Source organism: Podarcis gaigeae (genome assembly GCF_964106915.1).
Source record: "Podarcis gaigeae genome assembly, chromosome: 3".
In the NCBI taxonomy this organism is placed as follows: domain Eukaryota; kingdom Metazoa; phylum Chordata; class Lepidosauria; order Squamata; family Lacertidae; genus Podarcis; species Podarcis gaigeae.
In genome coordinates, this window is record NC_139680.1 from 100,599,598 (window position 1) to 100,627,183 (window position 27,586).

At 42.8% G+C, this 27,586-nt stretch overlaps 2 protein-coding genes and 1 long non-coding RNA gene across 8 annotated transcripts in view; 1 reads left to right on the forward strand and 2 right to left on the reverse strand.

Annotated features, from left to right (window-relative positions):
- The window catches only part of THADA (THADA armadillo repeat containing), a 147,517-nt gene extending 137,889 nt beyond the window's left edge, over window positions 1-9,628 (reverse strand). The window contains exons 1-7 of one of the 4 annotated variants that reach the window (XM_083732991.1): window positions 9,398-9,582; window positions 6,197-6,426; window positions 6,008-6,107; window positions 4,033-4,127; window positions 2,832-2,962; window positions 1,191-1,339; window positions 1,052-1,084 (exon numbers count right to left, since the gene is read on the reverse strand). In XM_083732991.1, coding sequence (XP_083589117.1) covers window positions 1,052-1,084; window positions 1,191-1,339; window positions 2,832-2,962; window positions 4,033-4,127; window positions 6,008-6,083 — 484 coding nt within the window. In that variant the 5' untranslated portion in view covers window positions 6,084-6,107; window positions 6,197-6,426; window positions 9,398-9,582. Of the gene's footprint in view, window positions 1-1,051; window positions 1,085-1,190; window positions 1,340-2,831; window positions 2,963-4,032; window positions 4,128-6,007; window positions 6,108-6,196; window positions 6,427-8,643; window positions 8,664-9,290 lie in introns of those variants that run through there. The other 3 variants (XM_083732989.1, XM_083732990.1, XM_083732992.1) reach the window with 3 other exon arrangements.
- A 5,618-nt stretch (window positions 9,629-15,246) lies between these two features.
- LOC310842217 lies at window positions 15,247-17,237 on the reverse strand. Its single transcript, XR_014563008.1, has 2 exons — window positions 17,046-17,237; window positions 15,247-15,344 (listed from the first exon to the last, which is right to left on the reverse strand). It is a non-coding gene; the product is annotated as an uncharacterized lncRNA (long non-coding RNA).
- Window positions 17,238-17,429: 192 nt separating this feature from the next.
- PLEKHH2 (pleckstrin homology, MyTH4 and FERM domain containing H2) overlaps window positions 17,430-27,586 on the forward strand; it is a 68,041-nt gene continuing 57,884 nt past the window's right edge. Inside the window, exons 1-2 of one of the 3 annotated variants that reach the window (XM_083733062.1) lie at window positions 17,430-17,779; window positions 23,622-23,751. In XM_083733062.1, coding sequence (XP_083589188.1) covers window positions 23,629-23,751 — 123 coding nt within the window. In that variant the 5' untranslated portion in view covers window positions 17,430-17,779; window positions 23,622-23,628. The remainder of the gene's footprint in view (window positions 17,780-23,621; window positions 23,752-27,586) is intronic. The other 2 variants (XM_083733063.1, XM_083733064.1) reach the window with 2 other exon arrangements.

Sequence of the window (27,586 nt, forward strand, 5' to 3'; positions counted from 1 at the left end):
GGAGCAAGGACATGGTGCCCAGTAAAGAACCGCATGCTTGGTCGTGCTACGTAACTTACAATGACCACTTGATAATGCTGTAATTAAATGAAGAACAGGCACGTGTGAACCAGTCCCAGTGGTCTGCTGCAAGGCAGCAGGGAGATAAAACGGAAAAGCACATCTCCCTGGCAGGAACACTTCCCTGTGGTCCATGAAGGCTAAAACAGGGCTATAATCTGTGTACTCAATAACCCATGCACAATTTTGCCTCCGTAGATTAAAGTATTTACCACCATATCAATCCCACGAAATACCAACAAGCGAAATAGGTAAAGGTAAAGGGACCCCTGACCATTAACTCTGGGGTTGCGGCACTCATCTCGCTTTATTGGCCAAAGGAGCCGGCATACAGCTTCCGGGACATGTGGCCAGCATGACTATGCCACTTCTGGCAAACCAGAGCAGCACACGGAAACGCCGTTTACCTTCCCGCCAGAGCGGTACCTATTTATCTACTTGCACTTTGACGTGCTTTCAAACTGCTAGGTTGGCAGGAGCTGGGACCGAGAAATGGGAGCTCACCCCTTAATGGAGATTCGAACCGCCAACCTTCTGATCCGCAAGTCCTAGGCTCTGTGGTTTAACCCACAGCGCCACCCACGTCCTAGCAAAATAGTTTATTTCAATTAATGTTTAAGATAAAGGTTCCAATAGCTGCTCCAAATTCCTTCTGCCACCTTGTGGGGCAGAGAGGGTGCTAAGAAATGTGCTAGCTATGCAAAGCGACATCCTTTGGTACAGAAACCAATTCCCCAGGTTGCCAGCACTCTCCCAGGGAATAATCACATGTGGGAAGAAAGCCTGCAACCTGGATTTTAAGCACTTGTTTACAGATATAAAGTGATTGCATCATTTTCAGTGTAGTCGGTAATACCTAAAGTCACTTTTTCAGATCCCCCTCTCTAATTCTTTCTACCGCCCAAAGAGCTAGCAAAAGAGTAGAAAAGTGTTTTCCATGGAGCGGCACTATTAGAACATTTTAACCTAAGCAGAAATGTCAAGAATTTACCTTCTTTGAACAGGATATTCACACTTGATTTACCTGAAAGATGAAAGTATGTATTTAAGCAGCTTTTACTTATCATAACAATATAAATTCTTTCTGTAATAATTGCAAGTTCCAAACTGTTATAAACTTATCATCATACCTATAGTGTTGTTTTCCATACAGGAAGCAAGGTTGTCCATAGTCTTTCTGTACTGAGACAGGTCTGTCGTTTTCAGTTCTTCTCTGAGGCAGAACACAAAACTCTGTGTAGCTTCTGCCATAAGAGGTTCAGGAATTCCGTTTAGGGAGCTGCATGAGAAGAGACCATGGCCAGGTTATCAGAGATGTAGATGCTAAAAGCATAGAATGTAAAAGGACATGTAATTCGATCTTTCTGGGCGCCATAACACTTCAGCATGAATTTTAGTGAATCTGATTACAGGATAAGAAACTGTGGCACTCACTGTTCTAGTAAAATTTAATGTGAGTCTGATTCTTTACAGTTTCTAGAGCATCAAAAGGAATAGAGGCATCATCCATGAACCTGAGGTAGAGAGCATTCAGTCAAAAATGGTGAGAGCAATTCAGTAGAAAACTCATCCCATCTCTGGTGGAAGAGGATAGAATCGAATAAGGCAGAAGCAGCCAACGCTTCAAACCCAAGGTTCACAACAGAACATTCACCATTTCACAAACTGCAACCATATTGTCCATGCCTTCTTTTCAAACGGCACATTCTAATTCAATATTAAAAGCAACAGGGATCAAATCATCCCTATTGTCTACAGCAGAGCCTTCCAAACTTTTCATGTCGGTGACACACTTTTTAAACATGCATCATTTTGCAACACAGTCGTTCAGTTTTACAGTGGTAACTTGGGTCACATACACTTCAGGTTACATACGCTTCAGGTTACATATGCTTCAGGTTACACACTCCGCTAACCCAGAAATAGTGCTTCAGGTTAAGAACAGAAATTGGGCTCCGGCGGCGCGGCAGCAGTGGGAGGCCCCATTAGCTAAAGTGGTGCTTCAGGTTAAGCACAGTTTCAGGTTAAGAACGGACCTCCAGAATGAATTAAGTACTTAACCCAAGGTACCACTATACTAGCAAACCTGAAGTTAAACTAACCCCTTTCCAGCCCTGGAAGGAGCACAGGGAGCGTTCACACAATACGCTACAGCCAACACACTAAACGTGTCACAACACACAGTTTCAAAAGCTCTGGTCTACAGTGCAGCATAGCCAAAACTATAAATCCTATTCAGTCTTAAAATCAGACACAAAAGTTGCTCTGGCCAGTAACAAAACAAAAGTCAAGCAAACAGTGCCCAGAAATATGGGCGGGCTTGTTGAGGAACTGATCACAAAGTGCTAAACAGAAAGGGTCAGATCCGGAAACCTGGTGACTGGAGCTCCATTCATGTCTAAGCTCCTGCTCATGGAAGGGGGCAAGGGAAAGGTTTCTGCCAATCCTCCCTTTCCTCTTTGAATTCCTTCCTCCCCCCAAAATCTGCTCTGGAGAGCTGGGAGACCCTTACAGATACAGGAATCTCCCTTATACCAAGTCAGACCATTTGTCTCAAGCACACTGAGCCCAAGCAGGACAAACGGCCAGTAGTTAATTCTTTATTTGCAAAGCACAAACTTACAGTAGCTCCCCAGATGCATTCACACACACACTTCTGGTGGCTAGGTAGTTGACCCCCCTCCCTATTTTTGCCCCCCGAGCTGGACTGTTGGAGCAATGGGTGGCCCTGCCCACACCCCAAACTTGATAGGCAAAAACTACACATTTACCTTGCCAACACTTTTTTCAAAGGGTTCTTCACATCCAGAGATAAGAACACCGCTCCCAAAACATCTAAGCAGTTTTTAACCATGGGGTCACACAAAGAGCTTTTATCCATCTTCTCTAGTAAAGGCACAATCTATGCACAACAAAGATTATTATTTTTTTAGAATTCAGCATTAGCTATTGCATCGTCCTATACATACAGATACGTCTACTACTAAAACATTAGATCTATCTTTTGGCTATATGATCAAAGTCAGCAAGGACCATAGCTGTCAACTTTTCCCTTTTCTTGCGAGGAATCCTATTCGGAATAAGGGAATTTCCCTTAAAAATGGGAACAGTTGACAGCGATGGCAAGGACAATGAGTGTAATGCAAATGCGATCTACAACCAAAGGTTGCATTATAAAGTTCTCCAACTCAGTGTTCCAGTTCTCTGGATACTCTTACTTCTTTTAAACCAGGAGTGGCTAGCCTTCTTTGGGCCCGAGGACCTTGACAAATCCTGCGGGAGACACTTGCCAGCAGTGGTGTGGCCCCCCACTTCCTGCACATCAAATAAAATATCAGAGGGCTGGGGAGAAGCCAATTGACATCTCAATTGAAGAACTGTGTCTACTTAAACTATATATACAGGCAACGACCGATTTCTGTGGGTTTATAATAATAATAAGAAGAAATTTATTATTACGGTCACAGACCAGTTCACGATCTGTGGGTTTACATTCCTGACCCCCATGTGCATCGGGGGAGCCTGTCTCACCCTGTTACACCCACCCTGCCCCACCCATCCCCTTTTCAAGCTGCTTTCAGGTTGCTGCGATGCACACATGCATGGTTTTGCATCAATTGAACGCGCATAAATTGGTCACTGCCTGTACAGAGAGAGTGAGAGAGAGAGTTGAGCCTTGGGGCCAGAAAAAGGTTACCCAGAGCGCCTAATCCAGTCCCTGAAATGGGGTTTAGCCATCCCTATTTTAAAATGTATTTGTTTTGCTTCAATCAAGTTATAAGTTCAAATAAAGTAGAATTTAACTGCAGAAAACACAGCACTACAAAAGGTTAGTTTTTGGATCACATTTGTTTCTTTGGTTTACTTGGGCTTCGACCACTCCTAACTAGTAGGAAAATCATTAGTAGAAAAATCTGTAGCTCTTCTTTACACATTTCCATGTTACTATTTTTAACGCTACTAAAATCAAACCTGCTTGACACAATGGATTTGCTGGATGCCATCAGGTAACAGTGCACAACGCAGCAGCAGAGAGGCTAGGTTTTGTCCTTCAGCATCTGCAAAAGCTATGCAGAAAGAAAGAAAGAAAGAAAGAAAGAAAGAAAGAAAGAGAAAAGAAAACCTTTAATATTCCACTATGTGCATATTATAAATGCCAATTCCTAAATCTTTTCTGTTATGGAGGGGTGAATGAGTCACTGACCCAAGCAAGTGAAACACCCATTAACACATATACATATACTATTGCAAGTTGACAAATCAAACAAGAACGGTTCTTGTGCCTTTCCAAGGAACAATAATTTCAAAAGTTGTTTTCTTCTACCACTATGATAAGCGAGAACACACCTGCTGAAGTTCTTATTTCCGGGCATTTATTAGAGACATAGAAAGCATCTTCTGTATTGAATCCAACAACTGTGATTAAGAATGTAGAACATCCAGTAAAAATCAACCCAACTTGAAAACATATCATTTGGATTCACAGCAAAGAAACTTCAGGCAGAGTACAAACCAAGAGTAATTTGGAAAATGCAGTAACGAAGCCCAATCGTGTCTTAAGCTATAACCAGAACACACGACAGCTACCACTCTAGCCTGCGTTCAGCTAAAAGGAAGAGGATGAATGAATTCCCAGCAGTTACAAGCTAAGATGGCGGATCACACTGCAGGCCAGGGATGGGAAGCCTATAGACCACCAGCTGCTGCTAGACAATAACTTTTGGGGCTGATGGGCGTGGCAGTTCAACAACAACCTTCACTGAGGTGACTTCCCCCTTGTCAATTGCTCATACACTGCATAAGTTTTATTTTTCTCTGATCTGAAACTAATGCTCTGAATCCAGTACAGTCCTTCTGTTTCCAGCAGGGTCCTATCTGTTCACAGAAGAAGCTATGATCCAACAGAGGCTTCCACAACTGGAAAGAGAGGGTGAGGGAAAACAGTGGTCACCAATTCCTGCATTTTCCCTCCTCCAGTCTCCTTTGCCACCTCTCATTTATTCCAGAGAGTTCCTCAACCCACACATAATCGCTTTTCAGGGAGTGTCAGGGGCTGCTGGGAGAATCGGTGAAAACCATTTATCCTTCTCTCTTTTACAGGAACATTCCACAAGTGGGAAACTCCACTCACAGATGTCTAGATCCGATTCTTGGATGAGTGCTGCATTAAAGACGAAAATATAGTTTTCTGGAGAAGATATAGGAGTGGGGTCTACATTGCCCAAGTGCTACCTAAAGCTCTACTACTGCACAGAATGAGTTCAACCCTGTGGAGCACCCTCCCATCAGATGTCAAGGAGATGAGTAACTATATAACTATATAACTATATAACCTAAAGGGAAGCCTGTTTGTTTTATTATGTTTTTATATATGTTGGAAGCCGCTCAGAGTGGCTAGGGCAGTGGTGGCCAAACTTGGCCCTCCAGCTGTTTTTGGACTACAACTCCCATCATCCCTAGCTAACAGGACCAGTGGTCAGGGATGATGGGAATTGTAGTTCCAAAACAGCTGGAAGGCCAAGTTTGACCACCACTGGACTAGGGCAACCCAGTCAGATGAGCAGGGTCTTCTTCTTCTTCTTCAGAATATTTAGCAAATTTTGCAAGAATTACAGCTTCCACAGGACCTACTTTTTACCAACTTTCTACAAACCCCCTCCCCGAAAATTAGGAAAGTGTCTCAAGGGCATCCTCAATACATTCTTTAAGGAGAATTATAAAATAACAAAATCAAGAATTCTGGAACGCTTCCCTTTAATTTTGATCTTCAGTGCAGAAACTCTTTCAAAATGGGGTGGGAAGAGCATATAAACTACAGTACATGAAAAGGGCTGATTTTTCTTTTTAAGTTAAAAAGGTATCATCAAGAGGACTGGATTTAAAAAGTCATTGTAGTACCACTGAAATACGTCTAGAGAGACAAACTAAACAACTTAATTATACTTACAGTGAAGTCTTTCAAGCTGTTGGTGATCAAGAACAAAGGTATCAACCTGAATCTCTTTCTTCTTCTTTAAAACCATTTTGGTAGATTAAAGAATTGCCTACTGAAAAAGATTATAAGTTGACACTTGGTACCAACACTGTTTTAAATGCACAATTTAAAAGTAAAGACTGTTTTTTAATTCCTGTTCACCTTTGTGCTTTGCAAAAAGTTTGTGGCAGTTGGTTTTTTTATACGTAAGCTGCACAGAAAATATTCATAGACCCTATGAGCTAGTCTAAGATTTTTCATCCATAATTTACCAATGGGTAATGCTTTGTCCATAATGTAAAAACTTGATTGCAAACTCCAGCAAAACACAGGTTGCCGTTGGGTTTCATCCAAAGACTTTACAGCACAAACTGGGCTCATGGTTTGTCTACCTAAGACAAAACACAAGCCTGGGTTCAATGTAACACAAAGCAAACCATAGTTTAGCCTCTGTTAGCACAAAAATAGCAGAAACAAGGCAGCAGCACTATGGCAGTGACCTTCACCCTGGAGACCTGCAAGTTTGCTCTAAGTTGCACTAGTTTGCACTAAACTAGGTGATAGTTTTGTTCACGACCATATCAGCCTGAATGAGATAGGCTTGTAAATCATAAAACTGTAAGCTACTGGTTCTGTGGTTATGCTCTCCAATTCAATACTGGAAACGCTTCCATAAATCAATTAGAACAAATCTCTGTTATGACTCAAGCATTCAATGCATTAAAAAATAAAAAATAAAATCCACCAGGCCATGGTTCCGTACAGAACCAGCATCAATAAACAATCTTAGCATGGAAACACTCAGATGGTCTACATGTTACCACTGCTGCATGGGAAGGGAGGCAGAGGGGCAACTGGGTTACAGGGAACCTTCAAAAATCTTGCGAAGCAGTTCCTCTTCCTGTGGTGGGGAAAAGGGGAACGGACCATAAGATGCTGCTGGGAGCCCCAGCGCTGCACCTCGTCAGTCTGAGGGTGGGGAAAGCCACACCTCCGGGGTAAAGGAGGGGAAAGGGCCAGAGGATGCTGCTGGTAGCCTCAGCACCGCTCCTGGCCAAGTCGGCCAGGAGGGAAGCACACCTCTTCCGTTGCCCACCTTGCACAGAGGTGTAAAACACAAAGAAGGAAGGAAAAGGTGACTAAGCTCTTATGTTGAGGGAGGACCCGGAAACGACCACTCCCGGATTCTGCTAGTAACTGAGGCAGACATGAACTTGTGGTTCTGCACTGTACATAGTTTTGCACCTAAATAAAACCTGTAAAAGTCAAGTCGGAGTCCTGACTGGTTTCTCATGAGCGACCACCATTGCCATCTGACAACATGGATAATGTTTGCAGTGTGTAATCTCTATATGGGGGCAACACAGACCTGCCCTTAAATCAATTCTGTGACATTCCCTACAACAGCTACTTCTTGGAATGAACAGATCTGTTTCTTCGCTTAGATGGATAGATCTGTTTCCCTGAAATTCCAACCATTAACCATCTAAACTCCATCTAGATTCCAACAGCTACCCATAAATACACTTTTTTATGACCTGTGGAGTTGGTGAACATGTAAGGACAACAGTCGACTAGAGAGAATGTTGTGCCCCTGACTCTCATACAGCCACAGAAACCACCCACAGGTTCCCCTCATTCCAAAACTTGCCTGAGTTTAATTGGAGCCACTGTTCACCATGGCTTAGCCCCAGAAATTAGGCCAGTCTGCACATACAGCAGCATCAAATGGTAGAGATTTCATTTTACTTCACGTTGCAAGTGGGAAATTGTATGTTTGAATGTCCTCCCACAAAAAATAATAATAATAATAATACCCTGCACACCAAAATAGGATGCCAGAACGGTTGGGTTGAACTCTCTTCCCTGACTTGGCTCACTTTCCACACCCACAGACATTGGATGGGGGAACAGTCTAACCTGCAGCCTAGAAGAGAAAATTCCAAGAAATTCCTTTATCACAGGAGTGGCTAATTTCTGGCTCTCCAGATATTGCTGGACAACTCTGATAATCCCTGACCTGTGCCCATGATAGCGGGGGCTGGTGGGAGTTTGAGTCCAATAACATCTGGAAGGATAATGGTTAACCACCCCAGATTCTGCAAAATATTTCATTTGGTCTCCCTCTTTTCAGCACCAGGGATCAGTCAGGTTTGAACATCAGAAGAACCTCACCAGGCAGAATTGCCACGCAATTTCTGTTCTCATCCTGAAGCAAAGTTCTTAACCCAAGGTACTATTTCTGGGTTAGCGGAGTCTGTAACCTGAAGCGTGTGTAACCCGAGGTACCACTGTACCAAGGACAAACTTAGTTGGTCTCTAAGGTGCTACTGGACATTTTATTTTTATTTTTTTATATATTTCGTCTGTTTCATTAGCCACTCCATAGGCGACGTATGCTTGGGTATATGATCTACAAAGATACCTAAAGGTAAAGGTAAAGGGACCCCTGACCATTAGGTCCAGTCGTGACCGACTCTGGGGTTGCGGCGCTCATCTCGCTTTATTGGCTGAGGGAGCCGGCATACAGCTTCCGGGTCATGTGGCCAGCATGACTAACTCTGACGTGCTTTCGAACTGCTAGGTTGGCAGGAGACAAAGATACCTACATAGCCATAAATGACTGACGGCCATCACACTCATGGCAGCAAGTTGCACAAATCTCCACACATTGCAATGGAGTGCAGGAAGAGGTGCCTCTTCTTCACCCACAAAGGCGGCAATCCTATCTCCATTTAGCCAAGAGTAAGCCACACTTAATTCAATGGAAACAACTTCAAAGCATGGCGAGGATTGCTGCCTAATTATATATCCACCTGCATTGCACTTTCGAGGTTGGCTCAATGAGAATGGCTATGTACCACATTATACCATTAAGGCGCATCCAAAGCACTTTCTCTCCCTCAGAGAATCCCTGGCACTGTAGTTTACCCCTCGCCAAGCTCCAATTCCCAGCAACCCTTAATAAACTACAGGGCCCAGAATTCTTTGAGGGGGGGAGTGTAACTGTGCTTCCGATGTCCCTTAAAGGTGCAGCGTGCACGCTTGATCAGATTGGGCTTTATGAGCGGCGCGTTACATCGCGTGGCCCCGAATCCCAGGAGCTGTTTTCTTTGGTTCAAAGCAGAGGAGGAGAAGGAAGACCCTGCTGTTTGGGAGCTAGATTCAGGGAACAGCTTAGCGTCCCCAATAACCCTTTACTGGGTTGTGCTTTTTTTGGAGGGGGGTAGTTTTAAAAATGCACGAGACACCCCACCTGCAACACAGCAAACGAAAAGGCGGCGGCGAGCGCATCCAGGGAAGCGCCCCCCTCGCCGAGAGAGCTCGCCCGCCGCGCGCTTTTACGCGCCTCCCGCTGCTTACCGCCCCGATCGGCCCGGCCACTCTCCTCCGCAGGCTGCTGGTGGTGCCGCCTCCTCGCCGCGAGGGGCCGGACGGAGGAGCAGACAGGCAACGCTCCGCCCGCCGAGCCACGTCTTTCCTCTGAGCCCGGAGTTGGGCGCGGGGAGGCCCCGGCCGAGCGCGCTGGATGCGCCGCGGACCGACTCAGGCAGCCGGGGAAACGGGAAGGCCGAGGCGCGGGCCTGGAGGAGCAGCCCGAGGGGCAATCTAGGCTTAAGGGAGAAATGGAGGGCCGTAAAACGGGGGTGGGGAACCTGAGGCTCGCCAGGTGCCTTTGGACTGCAATTCCCATCATGCCTGGTCCTTGGCCATCGCTGAGTGGGCTGATGGGAGTTGCAGTCCAGCGAGGCATCTGGGCAGGACACAGCTCCCTCCTCGATAATATCCCCCGCCCCCGCCCTGCAGGGCAGTGGAGGTAAAGGTGCCCAATCCTGCTTGGGAGAGTTAAAGTCGCACGGAGTTTAATAAGACTGACAGTTCGGCCCCGAAGCATTTTTCCCCCCGGAGTTAAACCCCCCCTGTGTTCAATGCAGCAGGCGAGTTTGGTCATTTTACCATCCATGGGAGGCATAGCTGTCAACGTTTCCCTTGTTTTTAAGGGAAATTCCATTATTCCAAATAGAATTCCTCGCAAGAAAAGGGAAAAGTTGACAGCTATGGGGAGGACGAGGGGACTCTGAATTCCGCGGGAGTTACTTCTGAGTTTTGAGGTTAAGAAATAAAGAGTTCTTCTCGGTGACATAGAAAAAAGTAGTTTTTAAGCTTGCAAACTGACATTTTGTGTGCGCTACTGCCCAGAACAACACTTTATTCCGTAACTTCTGTAATCAGACAATCAAAACTCAGTTTTCAAAGTAGAACACCATGCCAGCCGAAGATGTCTGGCAGGTTCATTTTTATTACAGGAACCAAATTCTGAACACATCAGCAGTTAGGATACTTGTGGCCCAAACTTGGCAAGCTTGCTGGGGGGTCAGTCTGTGGGGCCTAGATTGTAATTCTGTACATGAGAAATTGTCGACTTGACAAGGATTGTGCTCTTACAGCTCAGTCCTCCTATTCGTGTTTAGTGGGACATAATTCCCACTCAAGTAAGTGTGCATAGAAATTGCATTACCCTACCAAATAGTGGGCATAAGATTGCAGCCTAAGTACAGTATACAGGTGGTGTACCTGCTTGGATCTGTCACAGTTTTCCATTTAATATGTGTGTTCCTTATTCCATTGGACAAATTTGGGATTTAATTTTCCAGTGCTTTCAAGCAAAGTTACAATCCTTACTCAGTTTGAAAGGCACCCAAACATTGGCAGCATAAACATCAAAACAAGCTTCCTCACTTACTCGTAAATTATTTACAATCCGCTCTTCATTGTTCACACAATCCCAGAGCAAGGAACAACATTAAAATACAATAAAGCAATTTTTAAATGCAACAATATGAAGTCAACCTATATAGCAACATAACTACATCAGCCATGTGAGGGGCACCACTTTAAATAAGTGCATGGATGATTAAACATAGTTTTTACCTAGCTTCAGAGGTCCATTAGCACTGGCATGTGTATATCTTTTTTTAATATACTTTCATTCAAATGTTGCATTTGTTCAGATTCCTGTCATAATCTAGAGGCCATTTAAACATTGATCATTTTCACAGACTTTTTGCTCAGATTGTTAAAGCACCTTGTAGTGTGTCTTGATTTCTTGGAGTATAACATTATAATGTAGCTCAGAACAAATATTGGTTGAGTATTAATATTTTTTAGAGTTACTAATTGCATTAAATGTTTGGTAGAGTATATTTTAATTTCCATGTTTCTAAAGTTATTAATATATTCACTTTTGCATGGTAAACGGAGACAAGTACTTTTCGTAAAAGATATTTTTTTCATTGTCCTGCAGAGTTTTACCACTGTGTGGCACCAAAGTGCTAAGAAATGTACTCTTAAATTTCTCACCTACCAACAATGCCATTTTTAAAATTTAAAATAGTTTGCAAAAGATGTCATTTATACATTGCCTTTCTGCCAGAGATCCAAGATACCACAAAGACCAAATCCTCTTAAAGTTAGTAGTGACAAATCCAAAAGTTACTTGTTTTTCCCCATCATCCACTCCGCCCCTTGGCATCTCTGGTAATCATCATCATCATTTTATAATTTGTATCCCACCCATCTGACTGGGTTGCCCCACCTACGCTGGGCAGCTTAGACTGGGCAAACCACTTCCCATGGGAGTGGATGTAAGAAGTCCCAGTTTGGACTGAAGGGCTTTTTTAAAAAAAGTCATGCCTAGGATGTATGATGTACTGAATGAATAGCTGCTTATGCACAAATTTAAAGGTTTAACAGAGAGATAAAATACCCACAGGTTCTCAGTTTCAGGAAGTATACACAGAACTACATCAGTGGTGACCCAGGCAGATTATAATGCACAATAAACTGTAGTATGCACAAGTTTAGGGAGAGATAATGGTAGTTTGTGTGACAGATAGGTAGCCGTGTTGGTCTGCCATAGTCAAAACAAAACAAAAAATTTCCTTCCAGTAGCACCTTAAAGACCAACTAAGTTAGTTCTTGGTATGAGCTTTCGTGTGCATGCACACTTCTTCAGATACCAGGTAGTTTGTGTGGTCAGATTTCCATTTATTTACAAATATGAATCACAGAATCGGAAGAGACTCGTGAGAGTGTAAGAGTTTTGTTTTTTTAAATCCACATGGCTGCTCTTGCTAAAAATATACACAAGCACCACAAAATGAATGATAGAGAAAACAGTAGGAGTTTTGTTTCCTTAAAACCTGTTGGTGAGCAACAGTATTCTGAAATGTGGGAAAGGCATTTTCCTTTCACAACAACAAATTCTGAGTTCAGAATTTACTACTGCCACTAACTTCAGCCATACCACTGGAATGTCTGATGCATGAGCAGCAATGGAAGGCTGCATTGACTTCTGTACAGTTCAGTTCCTTGGATCTAAAATTGCATTTAGTACAACAAAAATGATACTTGGAGCACATTGGATCTCTTACTGCCTTTTTGAAAGGCACATTTGAGATATACTGTAAATTTCGCTCCATAACACGCAGATTTTTCCTCCTAGAAAGTAAGGGGAAATGTCTGTGCGTGTTATGGAGCGAATGCCTACAGATGGCGGGGGAATCTGCTGCAGTTGTGAGCAGTCCGTGGCTTGCTTTGAAACAACAAAGCAGGTGTAAGCGGCTCCTGTCAGCGAGCCGAGCTGGGGAGGAGGGAGAGAAGCAGAGCGGGCTTGGCTGCTTTAAAACAACCCCGTCCTCTATGTTCCTCTCTCCTCCCCACTGATCTGCTAAGTAGCAGCGAAGCTTTTCAGCCAGCCTAGCTGGGAGGAGGGAGAGAAGCAGAGCGGGGTTGGCTGCTTTAAAACAACCCCGTACTCTCTGTCCCTGCCTGCAGTTTTTTGCTGTCCGATTTTGGATTAGCCACTGTAGGGGCTGTGTGTGTGTGTCCTTGAGCTATCGTTCTCCTCCTCCTGCTTCTCCTTCGCTCTCCCTGCGCCCCTGCGCTCTCCCTCCGACTTTAGAATTGACACTCTGTGTGTCTGTGTGTGAGAGAGAGGGCTCCTCCTCCTCCTCCAGCTTCCCGTTCACTCTCCCTGCGCTGTCCCTCCGACTTTAGAATTGACACTCTGTGTGTGTGAGGGCTCCTTCTCCTTCTCTTGCTTCCCGTTCACTCCCCCAGCGCCCTGCGACTTTAGGGCCAGTTCCCTCTCTGCGTGTGTGTGTGTTTTGACCTCACTGCGCTTGTTGGGGGAGAGTGTTGGTTGCAATTTTTCTTGATTTGTCTCAGAGTGGTTACTATCATGGTTTCCTTGCCGGAGAGGAGGGAGAGACACAGACCCTGCTTGTTCTAAAGGAGCAAAGCCGGAGAGGAGCCTCTCCTGCATTATCAGCAGCATCCTTCTCCACACCCCCCACGCGTGTTCCTTGTCCCTTGAGTTCTTTTCCTTCCCTCCCCACTTAAAACGTGGTTACAAAGCACGGATCCACATGGATCCTCAGGATTTTTGCACTAGGTCACCCCAAATTCACCATCAGATCACATAGCATATCCATGGCTACAGCCTGCACCAAAAAACACACGCACCCACTGTTTCATGGGGCCGCAATGGCGCAAAAACGTGGTTACAAAGCATGGATCCACATGGATCCTCAGGATTTTTGCATTGGGCTACCCCAAACTCACTGCCAGATCACATGTCTGTGGCCACAGCATGAACCACAAAAATCATATATCCACTATTTCGTTTAGAATATTTTTTTCTTGTTTTCCTCCTCTAAAAACTACGTGCGTGTTATGGTCAGGTGCGTGCTATAGAGCGAAAAATACGGGTAAGTGTTAGTGCTGTACACAGCACAGGTTTGGTTGATTCATATGGTCTGGTCTTGCTTGGTGGTGGCCCAATTCTGATCAGTAGAATTCTGATCCAGTACGTTTGCTTAGTACTGGAGAGAACTCTGGTGGTTTTGTATGTAAATATTTTGTTAAATTATATCCCCGTACTATAGGATTTGACAGAAAGGCAGTGTAAGTGCATTAATGGCAGCAAAAAGGCTGCTCCAATACTGGAAGGAGCATTCTCCATATCCAGTGTGAAGATTCATCTATGCTGGCAGCGTACCCAAATGCAACCTTTCATAGACAGCAGGAGGGAAAATTCTCATATATGTGGGCTCCATACACAGACTTTTGTGTAGAGAGATGTTGTTGTTTAGTTGTTTAGTCATGTCCGACTCTTCGTGACCCCATGGACCAGAGCATGCCAGGCACTCCTGTCTTCCACTGCCTCCCGCAGTTTGGTCAAACTCATGTTGGTAGCTTTGAGAACACTGTCCAACCATCTCGTCCTCTGTCGTCCCCTTCTCCTTGTGCCCTCCATCTTTCCCAACATCAGGGTCTCTTCCAGGGAGTCTTCTCTTCTCATGAGGTGGCCAAAACTATTAATGATAACCAGGGGTTTTTCTATCTGTCTTATCTTTGTGGTTATATAAAGCAATGGAAAGTAGAAACAGCATGAGTAAAGAAACATACTGCCCATAAAAAGTCTTAAAAGGCTATTGTATAGCCAAATGCTGGAGGTAAATGTCTTTAAGCTTGAGGCAGAGAAGCGGGAGCTTTGTTTTCTACCGCAGAACATCTCACTATCTACTTGAGTATTTGAAGGACAAATGAATCCCCTATAGAGTGTGTGTGTGTGTGTGTGTGTGTGTGCGCGTGCGCGTGTGCTATCAGGTGTACAACATATCTCCAAGTCCTGGCTATTTGACCCTTAGTCAAATCTGTGGCAGGCACGATATTGTGCCTGCAAACCACTACTGCAACAACAATGCCTAAAAAGCTGACCCTTGAGCACATTATTATTATTATTATTATTATTATTATTATTATTACAGTGGTACCTCAGGTTACATATGCTTCAGGTTACAGACTCTGCTAACCCAAAAATATTACCTTGGGTTAAGAACTTTGCTTCAGGATGAGAACAGAAATCGTGCAGCGGCCGCACAGGGACAGCAGGAGGCCCCATTAGCTAAAGTGGTGCTTCAGGTTAAGAACAGTTTCAGGTTAAGAACAGACCTCTGGAACGAATTAAGTACGTAACCAGAGGTACCACTGCAGTCCTATTGTAGCTGTGACTTGGCACAGAGAGTAGCACAATGCTTGCATTGGGAGAATATGGTGCTGGGCACAGACCAGAGGGAAAGCAGAAAGGATCCTAGGAAAAAAGAACAGGGAAATACACTCAGAAACACACCACATAAAAATGTCCCTAAATGAGAAACAACTTTATTGAGAAGTTCCTTTCTCAACTGTTTGATTGATAAATCTCTTTATGCCCTTGGCCTCAAGTCTTCAACGCTCCCTGGAACTGGCAAGCAAAAAAGAAAACAGCACACTTCAGTCTGTAGAATTTATTATGAGCAAGATAAAAATGGCAGTGTTGCATGAAAAGGAAAGAATGCCTGCACACAAATGGGGAAAATTTTGGCTGTAGTTACACCACCCATGACTCTTTATTTCCATTTCCATTATCGGGGAGTTTCACACAGTAGTTTAGAGTGAACTGAGTGCTGCTGCTCTTGTGTGAAAAGTTTTGTGCAGTGTCCACACAATTTCGACCTCATCAAAATGCTGTTGCATATCTGGAATTACTGTTTCAACCAAAAAAATAAAAATAAACCTGTAAGCGACCCCCCCCCCTGCAGAAATGATAAATTGTGATTTATTGGGGGGGGGTGCAAACTATGGAATGGCATTTTGTTGAAGACAATGTCATGTGGACAACAAACTACCATCCGTTATTTGTAGTTTCTGTAATTCTGTACGGAGTATTACATGGCACCCAATCTCTGAGTGGTATGAGATCCCAGGGGTTTCAGACACTTACCCAGGATTCATGTTTCCTTTGGGAACGAGGCACAATGGAGACTGTGGTGCTTTTGTGATATATGGTTTATAACCTGGGCTTACAATGGAGGGGTTCATAGCAAAAAGGTCTCGTTTCTCCCATAACCACAGCCTTGGGTTCAAACAGAAGACAAACATTGTTCTGTCTATTTCCCTGGCCTGCTGCTTTTTTGCTTCACTGCCACTCAACTCTGCCTTTTCCTTCTAATTAACCGTTGCAGAGTGAGTGGGTGGTACCCATTTCTATCTTGCACAGAACCCCTTTCCTTAGTTCTCTTAATAATGGCCCATCACCCAGGCAATTGCCTCATCAAGAAGATAGGCTGGCTTTTATTTTAACACTTGGTAGATTCAGGAGCTAGAAGGGTCTCGGCCTACAGCCTACTTCCCCAAACTCGTAACACTAGGAAGAGTCTTCTATATCAGGCATGTCCAACCAGTTGATTTGTGATCTACCGGTCGCTCACGGTCTACCCCTGGTTGATCCTGGTGGTTTGCGTGATCCTGATCGATGTGTCCCCCCCCCCCACAAAAAAGAATGGGTAGATCCAATGGGTAGATCACTGCCAGGTTTTTTCTATAGTGGGAGTAGATCGCAGTCTCTTGGGAGTTGGACATGCCTGTTATATATATATATGTACACACCTTTGTATATCCAAAACCTTATGATTTTAATCTCAGTCCCTCCTTTGAATCATATAACTCAGTTGGTAGAGCATGACTCTTAATCTCAGGGTCATGGGTTTGAGGTCCATGTTGGATGCATTGCAGCGGGTTGGACTTAGATGACCCTCATGGGTTCCAAATCTACAATTCTATGATACTACCAAATCTTCCAAATCTACAATTCTATGATACTACCATCTGTGAGGAAGCAGGTGCTGACCAGAGAAGGGACTTTTTTGGTGGTGCAACCGCTCCTACATATAGGGAATGCTTAGTCAACAACTTTCCAGTTATAGAGAAAGACTCTGTTGTTGTTTCAAAATGCCCCTTCCTCACCCGCTGGAGCTGGTTTTAATTAGCTCTTATTGATTTGATGTCGCCAGTTCCCTGTTGCACTATCAGCGACAACCAAAAACTTCACAGCCTTTTTATTTGCCCCGACTTATCCTTTCAGCTTACGCTGAAAGCAGGCAACAAAATTTGCTGGGCAACCTACCCTTCCAAACTGATGTGGGAGCTTGGTGTGGGCTTGAGACTCTTAAAACCTCAGCGTCGTGGGTTCGAGCCCCATGTGGGGCAAAAGATTCCCGCAGTTGCAGCGGGTTGGACTTGACCCTTCGGGTCCCTTCCCACCATTCTCGAGATTATTTTTTTCTGGAAAGAAATGATACACGACGATATCCAGGTTCGGCAGCCTAAAATCATTTTTACGCGGGTTGGGGGGGGCTATATAAGGGCCTAATTTCTCCTCAGGCTCGGGCTGCGCGCGTGGCGCAGAGCGGCGCGTCGGAAAGCCCTTTCGCGCAAGTAAAGCGGGGGAGGCAGGCAGGCCCACTGAGGTGTCTCGCCCTCGGCCTCTCGTGGGCGAGTCCCGCAGATACACGGCGGCTTCCCTCAGCCCCGCTCCGCTCGCTCCCCCCCCCCCCACGTCGTGGTGGTTCCTGCCCAACTCCTTGCCCCCTCGGCCCCAAGAAACCGCCACCCCGGGCCGCTGCGGAGAGGCTGCCGAGAGCTCCCAAGCCCCGCCTTCCACGCCCGCTGAATGGCCGGCGCGGCTGCCGCTCAGCCCAGGCCCCTTGCCGCCTGCCGGCCCCCCACGGACCGCGGGGATGGTGCTGGTGGGACAGGCGCGGAGGGAGCCTTTGGAAGCAAGGCGGCGGCGGCGGCGCTGCTTGTGAGGGGCGCCTGAGAGACTTCGTTGAGGAGGCGGAGGCCGCCCGCCCTCCTCAGGTTTGGCTTAAGTTGTGTTTTTTGGGGGGTGGGGGGTGGGGAGCCTCCCTTTCCCCCTCTTCGGGGGAAGTCAAGAGACTTTTAGACGGAGAGGGGGAAGTCATGCCTCTTCCCTCCCTCTTCCCTCAAACTTTCGCCTTCTCTCTGCTCTTCCTTTGGCCCAGCAGGGAAGCTGCGGGAACTCCCAAGCTTTATATATATATATATAAATTCCCTCGCTGCTGCTGCTGCTGAATGAACTTTCCTCTCTTTCTCTCTGCCTCTGAATCACTGTCTGGTCTATCCGTGGTGGGGCATCAGGTGGGCGCCTCAGAAGTTAATGCCTGGGCGCCCACAGCAGCGCCTCTGAGCGCGCGAAGAGTGCCTTCGCCTCTCGTCGTCAGAACAAGCAGCTCTGCCCCACATCTGGGGGCGGGGGAGTGGGGAAACCTGGGGCAGTCAAGTTCTAGCCTCCCTTTTCAGACAGCTGATGGGGAGCTGGATGCCAGGGATAAATCGGGCAGCCTGCATGCCCAGCTGCTTAAAATGTGCATTAAAGGATGCTGGGAGGTAAAGGTGGGAAACACAGTCAGAGGTTCAGGGGCTCAGGTCTGCCCCAAAGGGCACACAGTCTGCCTCCTGTGATGCCCCCCACATTATGGTAGTGTCAGGACTACTTGTGGTTAGGGGTATAAGAGCCATCTCCTAGGGGCCAAGGTCTTTTTGGCGTCCACCTAACATATTTTAAGCCCCCCACCTTTCAAATGGTGTGTGTGTTTACATTATGTGATTGAATATGCAGGGTGGGTCTTACCTGGCCCCTCAATATTTTATTCAAGTTGGCATCCCTGGTCAGGGGAAAGGCACTCTGTACATGCTCAGTGGTCTGTTTTTTTAATTGTTTGTATATCCCAGAACCAAGTCCTGGGATGGATAAAACAGGTTGTTTCCTGGCCCTGATTTGTGCCTGTTAAGCATACTGTTTTGTGGGCTTCATAGCTTTGAACCTTGTTTTTTCCACAGTCGTCTGATTTCTGATTTTAACTTTTTTTAATATGGTTTTATATACAATTGTTGCGAATGGCTCTGATTTTCTCTTTAATGAATAGCAGTATGTAAATATTTTTAGGACTAAATCTCCTGTGCGGGAAGAGAGCAGAGACTAAAGTAGCACAGAAAGCCCTTAACATCACCATCTGCAGTTTACAGAGTCTTCACCCTGAAAACCCACCCCCGAGATTCTTCTGCTCCTCATGCTGGCCAAACTCCCAGAACTCTGAACTGTACTTGAGCTGGGAACATGGTCAATGATCTCTTGCTTTATGATAAGGGGAAAGCTGCAATTGCAGGGAAATTTAAAGGAGCCCAGTGCAAGGAATGATATGGCATACCCTTTTCATTGAGTCTCTATTGGGTAGTATATAAAAGTTTATAAAACATCACAGACTGCTTTACCAAAATCCAGATTTGGGGGGGGGGGATCTCTCAGGATCACACGATCAACCAGGATCCATCAGGGACGCCCCACGATCGACCGATAGATTGCGATCAATTCTAGTATATGAAAACAAAACAGTGCATTTAAGTGCCTGCAGTAGAAGTAGGTAATCACCACTTCTTTATCTTTCTATTATACATTTCCATGTATATGACAGAGTACTCAAGAGTCAGCAATAAGAAAAGTGTTAGCTAGTGGTATCTTAAGTTTCTGCATGGACAAATCCTTGCCATGAACTTCAGTGCCACAGTGTTAGACAACTGAGCAATCATCTGCATTTCATATAACTACCTTATGGTTTCAGCTAGCTTGCAGGTAGCAAATTAAAACTTCTACTTCCAGTTTTCTGTGTGGAATGCTAGAAATGCAACACTTCTTTTTAAAGAGGTGTGTTTTAAATCACATTTTAATATCCCCTCATGTTAAAAGGATGTGTCTCTTGCTAAATGGGGGGAAATGACCTACTATAATGAAAAGTTCTTCTATTTTCTGTTTGTTTACATTGTGTGTTGGGAGAGTATTTTGGGAAAAACCCTGACCTCACTGAAGTAATTGGAAGCTTTTCCTGCAATTTAAATAGGAACAAATTGTCACTCCCTTCTGGCTATAAACTTTCATTTATAGAGTTACTGACAGTTCCATTCCTGTTTCAGGTTGGTGGATCTTCAAGTCTGGATCTGCTTCCTTTGCATTCTGATGCCTTATATGATCAGTTAATGCATGTTTTTGCAAAATATTAGCCCACTGCATAATGCCACATGGTTTAATGTAAAATATGAAAATGAATTCCCGTATCAGTATCATGACAGCTAAACCATCCCAATACAGTGGTGCCCTGCAAGACGAATGCCTCGCAAGACGGAAAACTCACTAGACGAAAGAGTTTTCCATTTTGCAGGTGCTTCGCAAAACGAATTTCCTATGGGCTTGCTTCGCAAGACGAAAATGTCTTGCGAGTTCCTGCGGGTTCCCCCCCCCTTTTCTAAGCCACTAAGCCGCTTATCCGCTTATCTGATAAGCCGCTAATAGCGCTAATAACGCTAATCCGTCAATGGGCTTGCTTCGCAAGACGAAAAAACCGCTAGACGAAGAGACTCGCAGAACGGATTCTTTTCGTCTTACGAGGCACCACTGTATATTCAAGCAGAAATAAAATATTTAATTCTTATATATATATCCTTGCAGTAAATATAAAAAACTTAGCTGAAACAGATTTGTCAGAATTATTGTATCATGCCGTAACTTGTAACCTAATGTTTAAGGAACTTAAACTTAGAATCCTGTACAAGGGAGTAAGCCCTACATAATGTAATAAGACTTACCTCTGAGTAAGCATGCTTAGGACTGCACTGTTGGTTTATAAAAAACTATTTAAAAAAGAAAAGGAGAGAAAATGTGTGTAGGTTCACAATGCTGAATCAGAACACTTAGCCCAGCCAAAGTGATGAACTCATTTATTTTCCCTTGAGGAATTGAACAAGAGACGGGAAGTCATTGACTCATAAATAAGATCATTCAGTGCAATTGTAAACAGCATATATTGTGCCAGCAAATATTTCCATAATCCTTTGCTTTTTGGAAAACGCAAAGCAAATAATTTGCTGGAATTATAACTAACAAAACCCTCACAATAATAGGGTCAATTTCAAGCTTTATATGAGTGATATCATATTTGTATCTCAGTTAAATGCTTGAACACTGAAAAATTCTACCCTGTTTGTCATGTTCATATATCCATTTGGACATCTGCAGAATGTTTATTCCAGGCATAGGCAAACTGGACCATCTAGATGTTTTGGGACTACAACTACCATCATCCCTAGCTAACAGAACCAGTGGTCAGGGAAGATGGGAGTTGTAGTCCAAAACATCTGGGGGGGGCAAGTTTGCTTATGCCTGCTTTATTCCCACAAACTTCAATTTTCACCTATGTAGAAGCTCTGAAAAGCCAAAAACATTCTTGATACTATTTGTTGGTAAGTGGTACCAATTGTTTTTGGTAATTATCCTTGGGATCTTTAGAACTAAATTTTAAAAAGAAAACAATACAAATGAAATTAACACAAACAAAAACTCAGAAGGGAAAGAGGAAAGAGGAGATGATCCATCCAAATTGTATTGGCAAAAGTTGAACTGAAGTACTCTTACAGCAGAAGTGCTGTTAGGAGGGGACCCAAATCCCAGGTCCTTTGTACTGGGCCTCAAACCTCCTGCATTATTTTTTTTAATTATTATTATTTTTAATTATTATTATTTAATTATTATAATTATTTTTAATTATTATTATTTAAAAATAATTAATATTTTACTTTGCTTGCAAGCAGGGGTGCCAACTTGAATAAAATATGGGGGGGGGGGTCAGGTAAGCAGCCCTGCCCCACAGAATCGATTACATGATGCAGCACACACACCATTGGAATGCCAAGGCCCATCAATTTTGTGGGGCCCTGCCCCCCTCAAATATTTTATGGGGGGCTGAAGGGACCTCAGCTCCTAGGAATTGGCATCTATGCTTGCAAGATTTCTGGGTGTGCTGTAAAGTGCAATTCAAGTAAGACCCACAACCATCTTAATTTGATTGAAGACTTAAACTATCATCTGTACATCTGAATTACTGTACAGTCCTGTTTCAGAAGGTTTTTAAATGTTTGATGTTTTATTATGTTTTTATATGTGCTGGAAGCCACCCAGAGTGGCTGGGGCAACCCAGCCAGATGAGCGGGATATAAATAATAAAATTATTGTTTTTATGACTAGCATATGCAAATATGTGTTAAGGGTCTGTTGTGTTATTTAGTTCCTAGCAGTGCCCCTGGTTACAGCCACGTGAAAGGTGGAAAGTAGAGCTTATGTTCCAAACTTTTGCTAGGCCTGATGCATTACAGTGGTACCTCTACTTACGTTCACCTCCTGTTACGTATCCTTCGGGATATGTGTGCGGCAAACCCAGAAGTATTTTTCTGGGTTTCACCACGCGCGCATGTGCAGGATGCGCTCTATGCACCGTGCGCATGCGCAGAAGCGGCATCTCGGGATACACACAGCTCAGGATCCGACTGGAGCTCCGGAACAGATCCTGTGCGCAACTGGGGATACCACTGTAATGGAATTTTATTTTTATCTACCCGAACAGAAAAGAGCAAAAAAGAGTTTTACAGTGCAAAGCGTGTTTATGTCCTTAGAAGTAAGACTAGCTAACTAACTTTTTTTTTTACTAAAGACCCAAAATGCTTTAAATAGATAAATAACTGACAAGTTCTAAATAATCTAGGAGTTAACCCTATAAGAGCTTTCGTTGGAAAATATTGAAAACTGTTGCACATGTAAATAATGTGGTAGATAATTAAACATTCTTTCAGCCAATAGTTGTTTATCTTGATTGTCTTTTTCTCATTGGTTTCATGATAGAAACAAGTGATATCTGGCAAGCGTGATCCCTCCTTTAAAAGAGCCATAAAGATCTATTTTTCACCTTGGCTTTCAGTGGCTCACCAAGAAAATTGTCGTTCTATATTTACTTGAGAGTTTTAAAGCAGTTCGTAAACAGTTTCATGAGATTTTTTTCTTTTGCTAAAAAGTGGTAAACATCCATTAAATAGGAGTGTGTTTGTAGTTTGGGGGGTTCATTTGCTTTCAGAGGAGACACAGGTACCTCAGCACAGAGTTAATTCCGTCAGCATAGGCTATTGGCTCAGCTACAACTCTATTTGGATAGTGATAATTTGTCAAAGCTTTTCTATGGCTGTTATGAAGGTGAATTTTGTAATTTCATGTGTTTTTGTGTGAATGTATTGATATTATAAGGTATTTATGCTCATGTTTTTAAATATGCTGTAAGTTGCTTGGAGACCTTTGTGTAACTAGTCTAATAAGTAATAATAGAAACATTAATTAGTTAAACTGGATCTTTTAAAGTTGCAGTTTGGATATGAAATGTCCAGAGTAATAAATGGGTGATATTTCCTAATCCATCTCTTGTCAGTGGAGCTTATCAGTTTGCAAAATGATTTTACGGGAAAGATTTGTACCTAGCCCCAAGTCAATAAGTTGAGATCAAACACTGGAACATTATATGTGTATGATCTCTCTTTGGATATTACTGAAGTTGTTAAAATTGTAGTCCTAAACACACTGTATTTTTATGTTGTGAACCACCCTAAGATCTACAGATGAAGCGGAGTATACAAAATTAATAATAATAATAATAATACTGGAGGGCAAACATTGAACTTGGTAGAACTTACCACAGAGTAAAAATCTTTACTATACTGCTATTTATGATATATAGGAACACCTTCTGTATGTATATAAGAATGAAGAAACAATTATATGGAATATTAAATAGCTTGTTTTCCCCCTTCACAGCATAAATATGGCAGAGTTGCTAGAATTTGAGGGAACTATAAACTGGAAAGAAAGATGTATAGCTCTAGAATCCCAGCTGATGAAATTTCGCCTCCAAGCAAGCAAAATTAGAGAGTTGTTAGCAGACAAGGTAGGTCTTAAGCCATTTTAATATAATAAAAGTTATTGTTTTTAAGGAACCTATAATTAAATCATGATCCAAATAACTTAATAGATGTTTATTGTGTGATCAGGTTTATCTGGCTGTGGTAATCATTAGACTTTTATTCAAGTGTCCTCATATTTATATATTTATTCCTAAAGAAAATATATGTGTTTTTTTAAAGAAGAAATACTGTTCTATATAGGAAGCAGGATTATGGTGGTGTACAGTCTCAATCAAACTAAGAAGATTCAGGTGCGAAATTAGAATCCTACATGCATTTCAGTTGCTGAATGAGGAACTGGTACACTTTCCAATGATCATTAGCATGTGCATGTATCTGAATGTGAATGCTGTCTTTCCAGAATACATTTCTTTTAAGGTTATGTTCATTTGAACACACAATCATATTCAGACACGACTCATCACGCTTACATTTTTCGTACAAGTAGAGCTGTATCTGATAGTAGACAGTTGAGCATTTTTTCTTGTCATGGACAATAACATTTCATTGTAAATGTGTGTGTGTGTGTGTGTGTGTTTTGAAGCTAAAATAAGTTTGCAAACCTTTAGCTATTAAGGATATTTGATTTGTATAGTATTTCCTGTTTCGCAGATAGGTTTTTATATAGCCATTTGGACTGCAAGGGTGGTCTGCTGCTGTTCCAGTTGGCAGGGAATATAGGGGAGAACAGTGAGCAATGCAAAATCAGCAAAGTGCTGAAAATGTAATTAATTTCACATAAAGAACTGAAATAATATTTGAAATAAGAAAGGCCTCTTTATACCAGGGGTGCAGAGAAAGCTCATGAGTGCCTTCCATTTCTCATACAGACTAAACATGTTTGTTTAAGAAAGCTATAGGGAGAATATTTCCCATCCTTTTTTACTGGCAGACCACAATATGATGCAAACAGACAAAGACTTGTGTCTCCAAGGTGTAAAGGATGTGCCTGAACGAATCTACTCCCCTGACCTATCAAGCAAAACAAACAAGATAAGCTGCAGTATCTATTTTAGAATAATGTCTGAAGGCAAAACTATCACTGAGAGAAATTTAATACAGGGATGCCTAACCTGTGGCCCCCTCCCAGCTACAACCTGCATGGTCAGTGGTTAGGGATGTTGGGAGTTGTAGTCCAGCAATATCTAGAAGGTTGCAGGTTAGCCACCCCTGATTTAATGTCTTATCAGCACAAGCACAGATGAGAAATAGTTGGTAAGAATTTCCTCAAAAACCACAACTATTAAACATGAGACAAATGTGGTATCTATACAATGTTGCCTTTTAAAGTTATCCTTAAAGAAATTCTCACTCGGCAGGTTCAGTCTTTTGTTTCTTTCTGAAGTTAGCACACATTGGATGACCTTGCAGCATTTATGGAAGAGAATGTGGGAGTAGGAAGCAGACAAGGGAATACAGACCTTCAGTAGTGGAAACTGAACCCCCCCCCCCATGCCTAGTCAGGGTGTGCTTTATAAAAAGTTATATGCAAAGAAAGAGAATTTGTTGAAGATCTAAGCAGAAGTTGCTGTTGCTGCAAGTGGGAGAGGTCTTCATAGGAATTCAAAGAATGGTGTAGAAAGTACCTCTACTGTAACATACTTATGCTGTCCGTAGAGCTCAAGTGGAATTTATTTTATTACTGTTGAGTTTTTTGAATCTGCAAAGTATTGCAAAATAAATAAAGGGAAAACACCCTTCTCAGGGAAATGTCAGGAGTGTTTTTCTGTAAGCTGAGTGCAGTTGGCATTTTACAATGGAAAATACATTTCCTTTCCCTTTTCTACAACACATGTTTTTGTCACAGTTCACCTAATACACAAAGTACCAAAGTGACAGTGTTGTCACTTATTTCCTCTATCAGGAGCTAGGGCATATTTGACCTTGGTGAAATCTGACCCAGCTCATTCACTATAGACTGTTATCAAGTGCTAAGGGATCAAGGAAAACGAAGGGTTGGGGCATGATGAGGTTAAATACTGATTTACAGGTGGTACATGACCCCAGTCAAGCTTGCGAAGATTTATCATCTGCCCAATAACAAATGTTGGAAATGTAATGAGACTAAAGGTACCTTCTTTCACCTTTGGTGGACCTGCCCAAAGAATAAAGCCTTTTGGGAAATGATCTATAATGAAATTAAGAAGGTACTTAAATGTACTTTTCATAAGAAACCAGAGGCATTTCTCTTGGGCATGGTCGGCCAACTGGTGTCAAGGAAGGATAAGACTTTTTTTATGTACGCCACCACAGCAGCAAGGATTCTTCTAGCAAAGTATTGGAAGACACAAGAGTTACCCACACTGGAAGAATGGCAGACGAAAGTGATCGACTTTATGGGATTGGCAGAATTGACTGGCAGAATCCATGACCAAGAGAAAGAGACGGCGGAGGAAGACTGGAAGAAGTTTAAAGTTTATCTTAAGAACTGTTATAAAATTGAGGAGTGCTAAAATGTTAAGGGGAAGGAAGATGTAGAATTACAGCTGAAATTGTTTGATGATTTAAGGGGAAATCGAGAAGGATAATAAGTTTAAATTTAATTGGTAAAAAGGGTTGCTGAAAAACCGTAAAATAAGGATGCAAAAAAGGGTAAGGTATGGGGAAGTCTGAGAAAGGAGGTTTATGAAAATGAGGTTAAGAAACTATATTTATGTGTTTGTTTGTATTTGTTGATGTTTGTATGTTGTTGTTGTTTTGTCTTAAAATTGGAAAATTAATAAAAATTATTTTAAAAAAAATGATGAGGTTAAATACTACTATAGGATTAGGCCAAACTGTAGTCCAGTGGAACAGGCAATGTGCCAAATTCCTTTTTGGAGTTCAACTCCAGAGAGGCCACCCAAGAGAGAACACAGAAAAGAAATGAAGGAGGTGGGTGCAATGTGTGAAACTAAGAACAGGTAACAGAGCATTTTTAAATCTGTCTCTGGAACTTCAGTGTATATGCATTTCACACATAACCCTTAAACACACTCATGAAAGAATGGGAAGCTATTCTATGGGTTGCCAACATGCAGCCTTGGGAATGTGTCTAAGGGTGGATCTAGGAATTTACACCCACTCCACGTTCTCAGTTTGAATGTCAAAACACAGGATTAATTAAAGTGGGGTGCAGAAGGGAAGTTCAGTTGTACACTAAACAATTTGGTACAGTATGTAAAACATAAATCCTGATCCTAACCTTGACTGTTTTATTTTCCTAGCACGAGGTTTGCCTAATTTGTTGATACTGCACACTGCCATTTTCATTTTTTAAAAAACAATATATCTGTTTTCATCCGGTTAAACTCACTTACATTTGCCACAGGGGAAAGATACTTTCTGCCTCTTAGTCTTACGCACATACAGTTTTCTTGCATACATTCATATCTGCTGAACCACCATTCCCCTTATCCCCTTTTTGGAGTTCAAAGAAGAATGGTAAGGCAGTTTCTATTAAATAACTCAAAGTTAACATTTCATTGCATAAATAGGGTCATGCCATTGTTGCTGACACTTCTGAGTCCATAGTTCTTGGATGTTGAAGTACTGGCCCAAAAGTCCTGAGGAAACTGGACCATTCCATGGGATAGGTTCCCCCTTGTAAGCAATGGATTGAGCAATGAATTGAGCTTCACCACATGCTGGTTTAAATCTGTTCTTTCAGGTTTACTCTTAAAAGCTTATTTTGGACTTTCCAAGTAGGATAAAAATACTGTTATATAAAATCAGTCAAATTTTGTTTCCTTGAGTTCAAGTACTCAACTTTTGAGATTATCAGCAATATATTTAAATATACTCAAAAAAAAGAAAAACAGTTTATTAAATTATTTGATG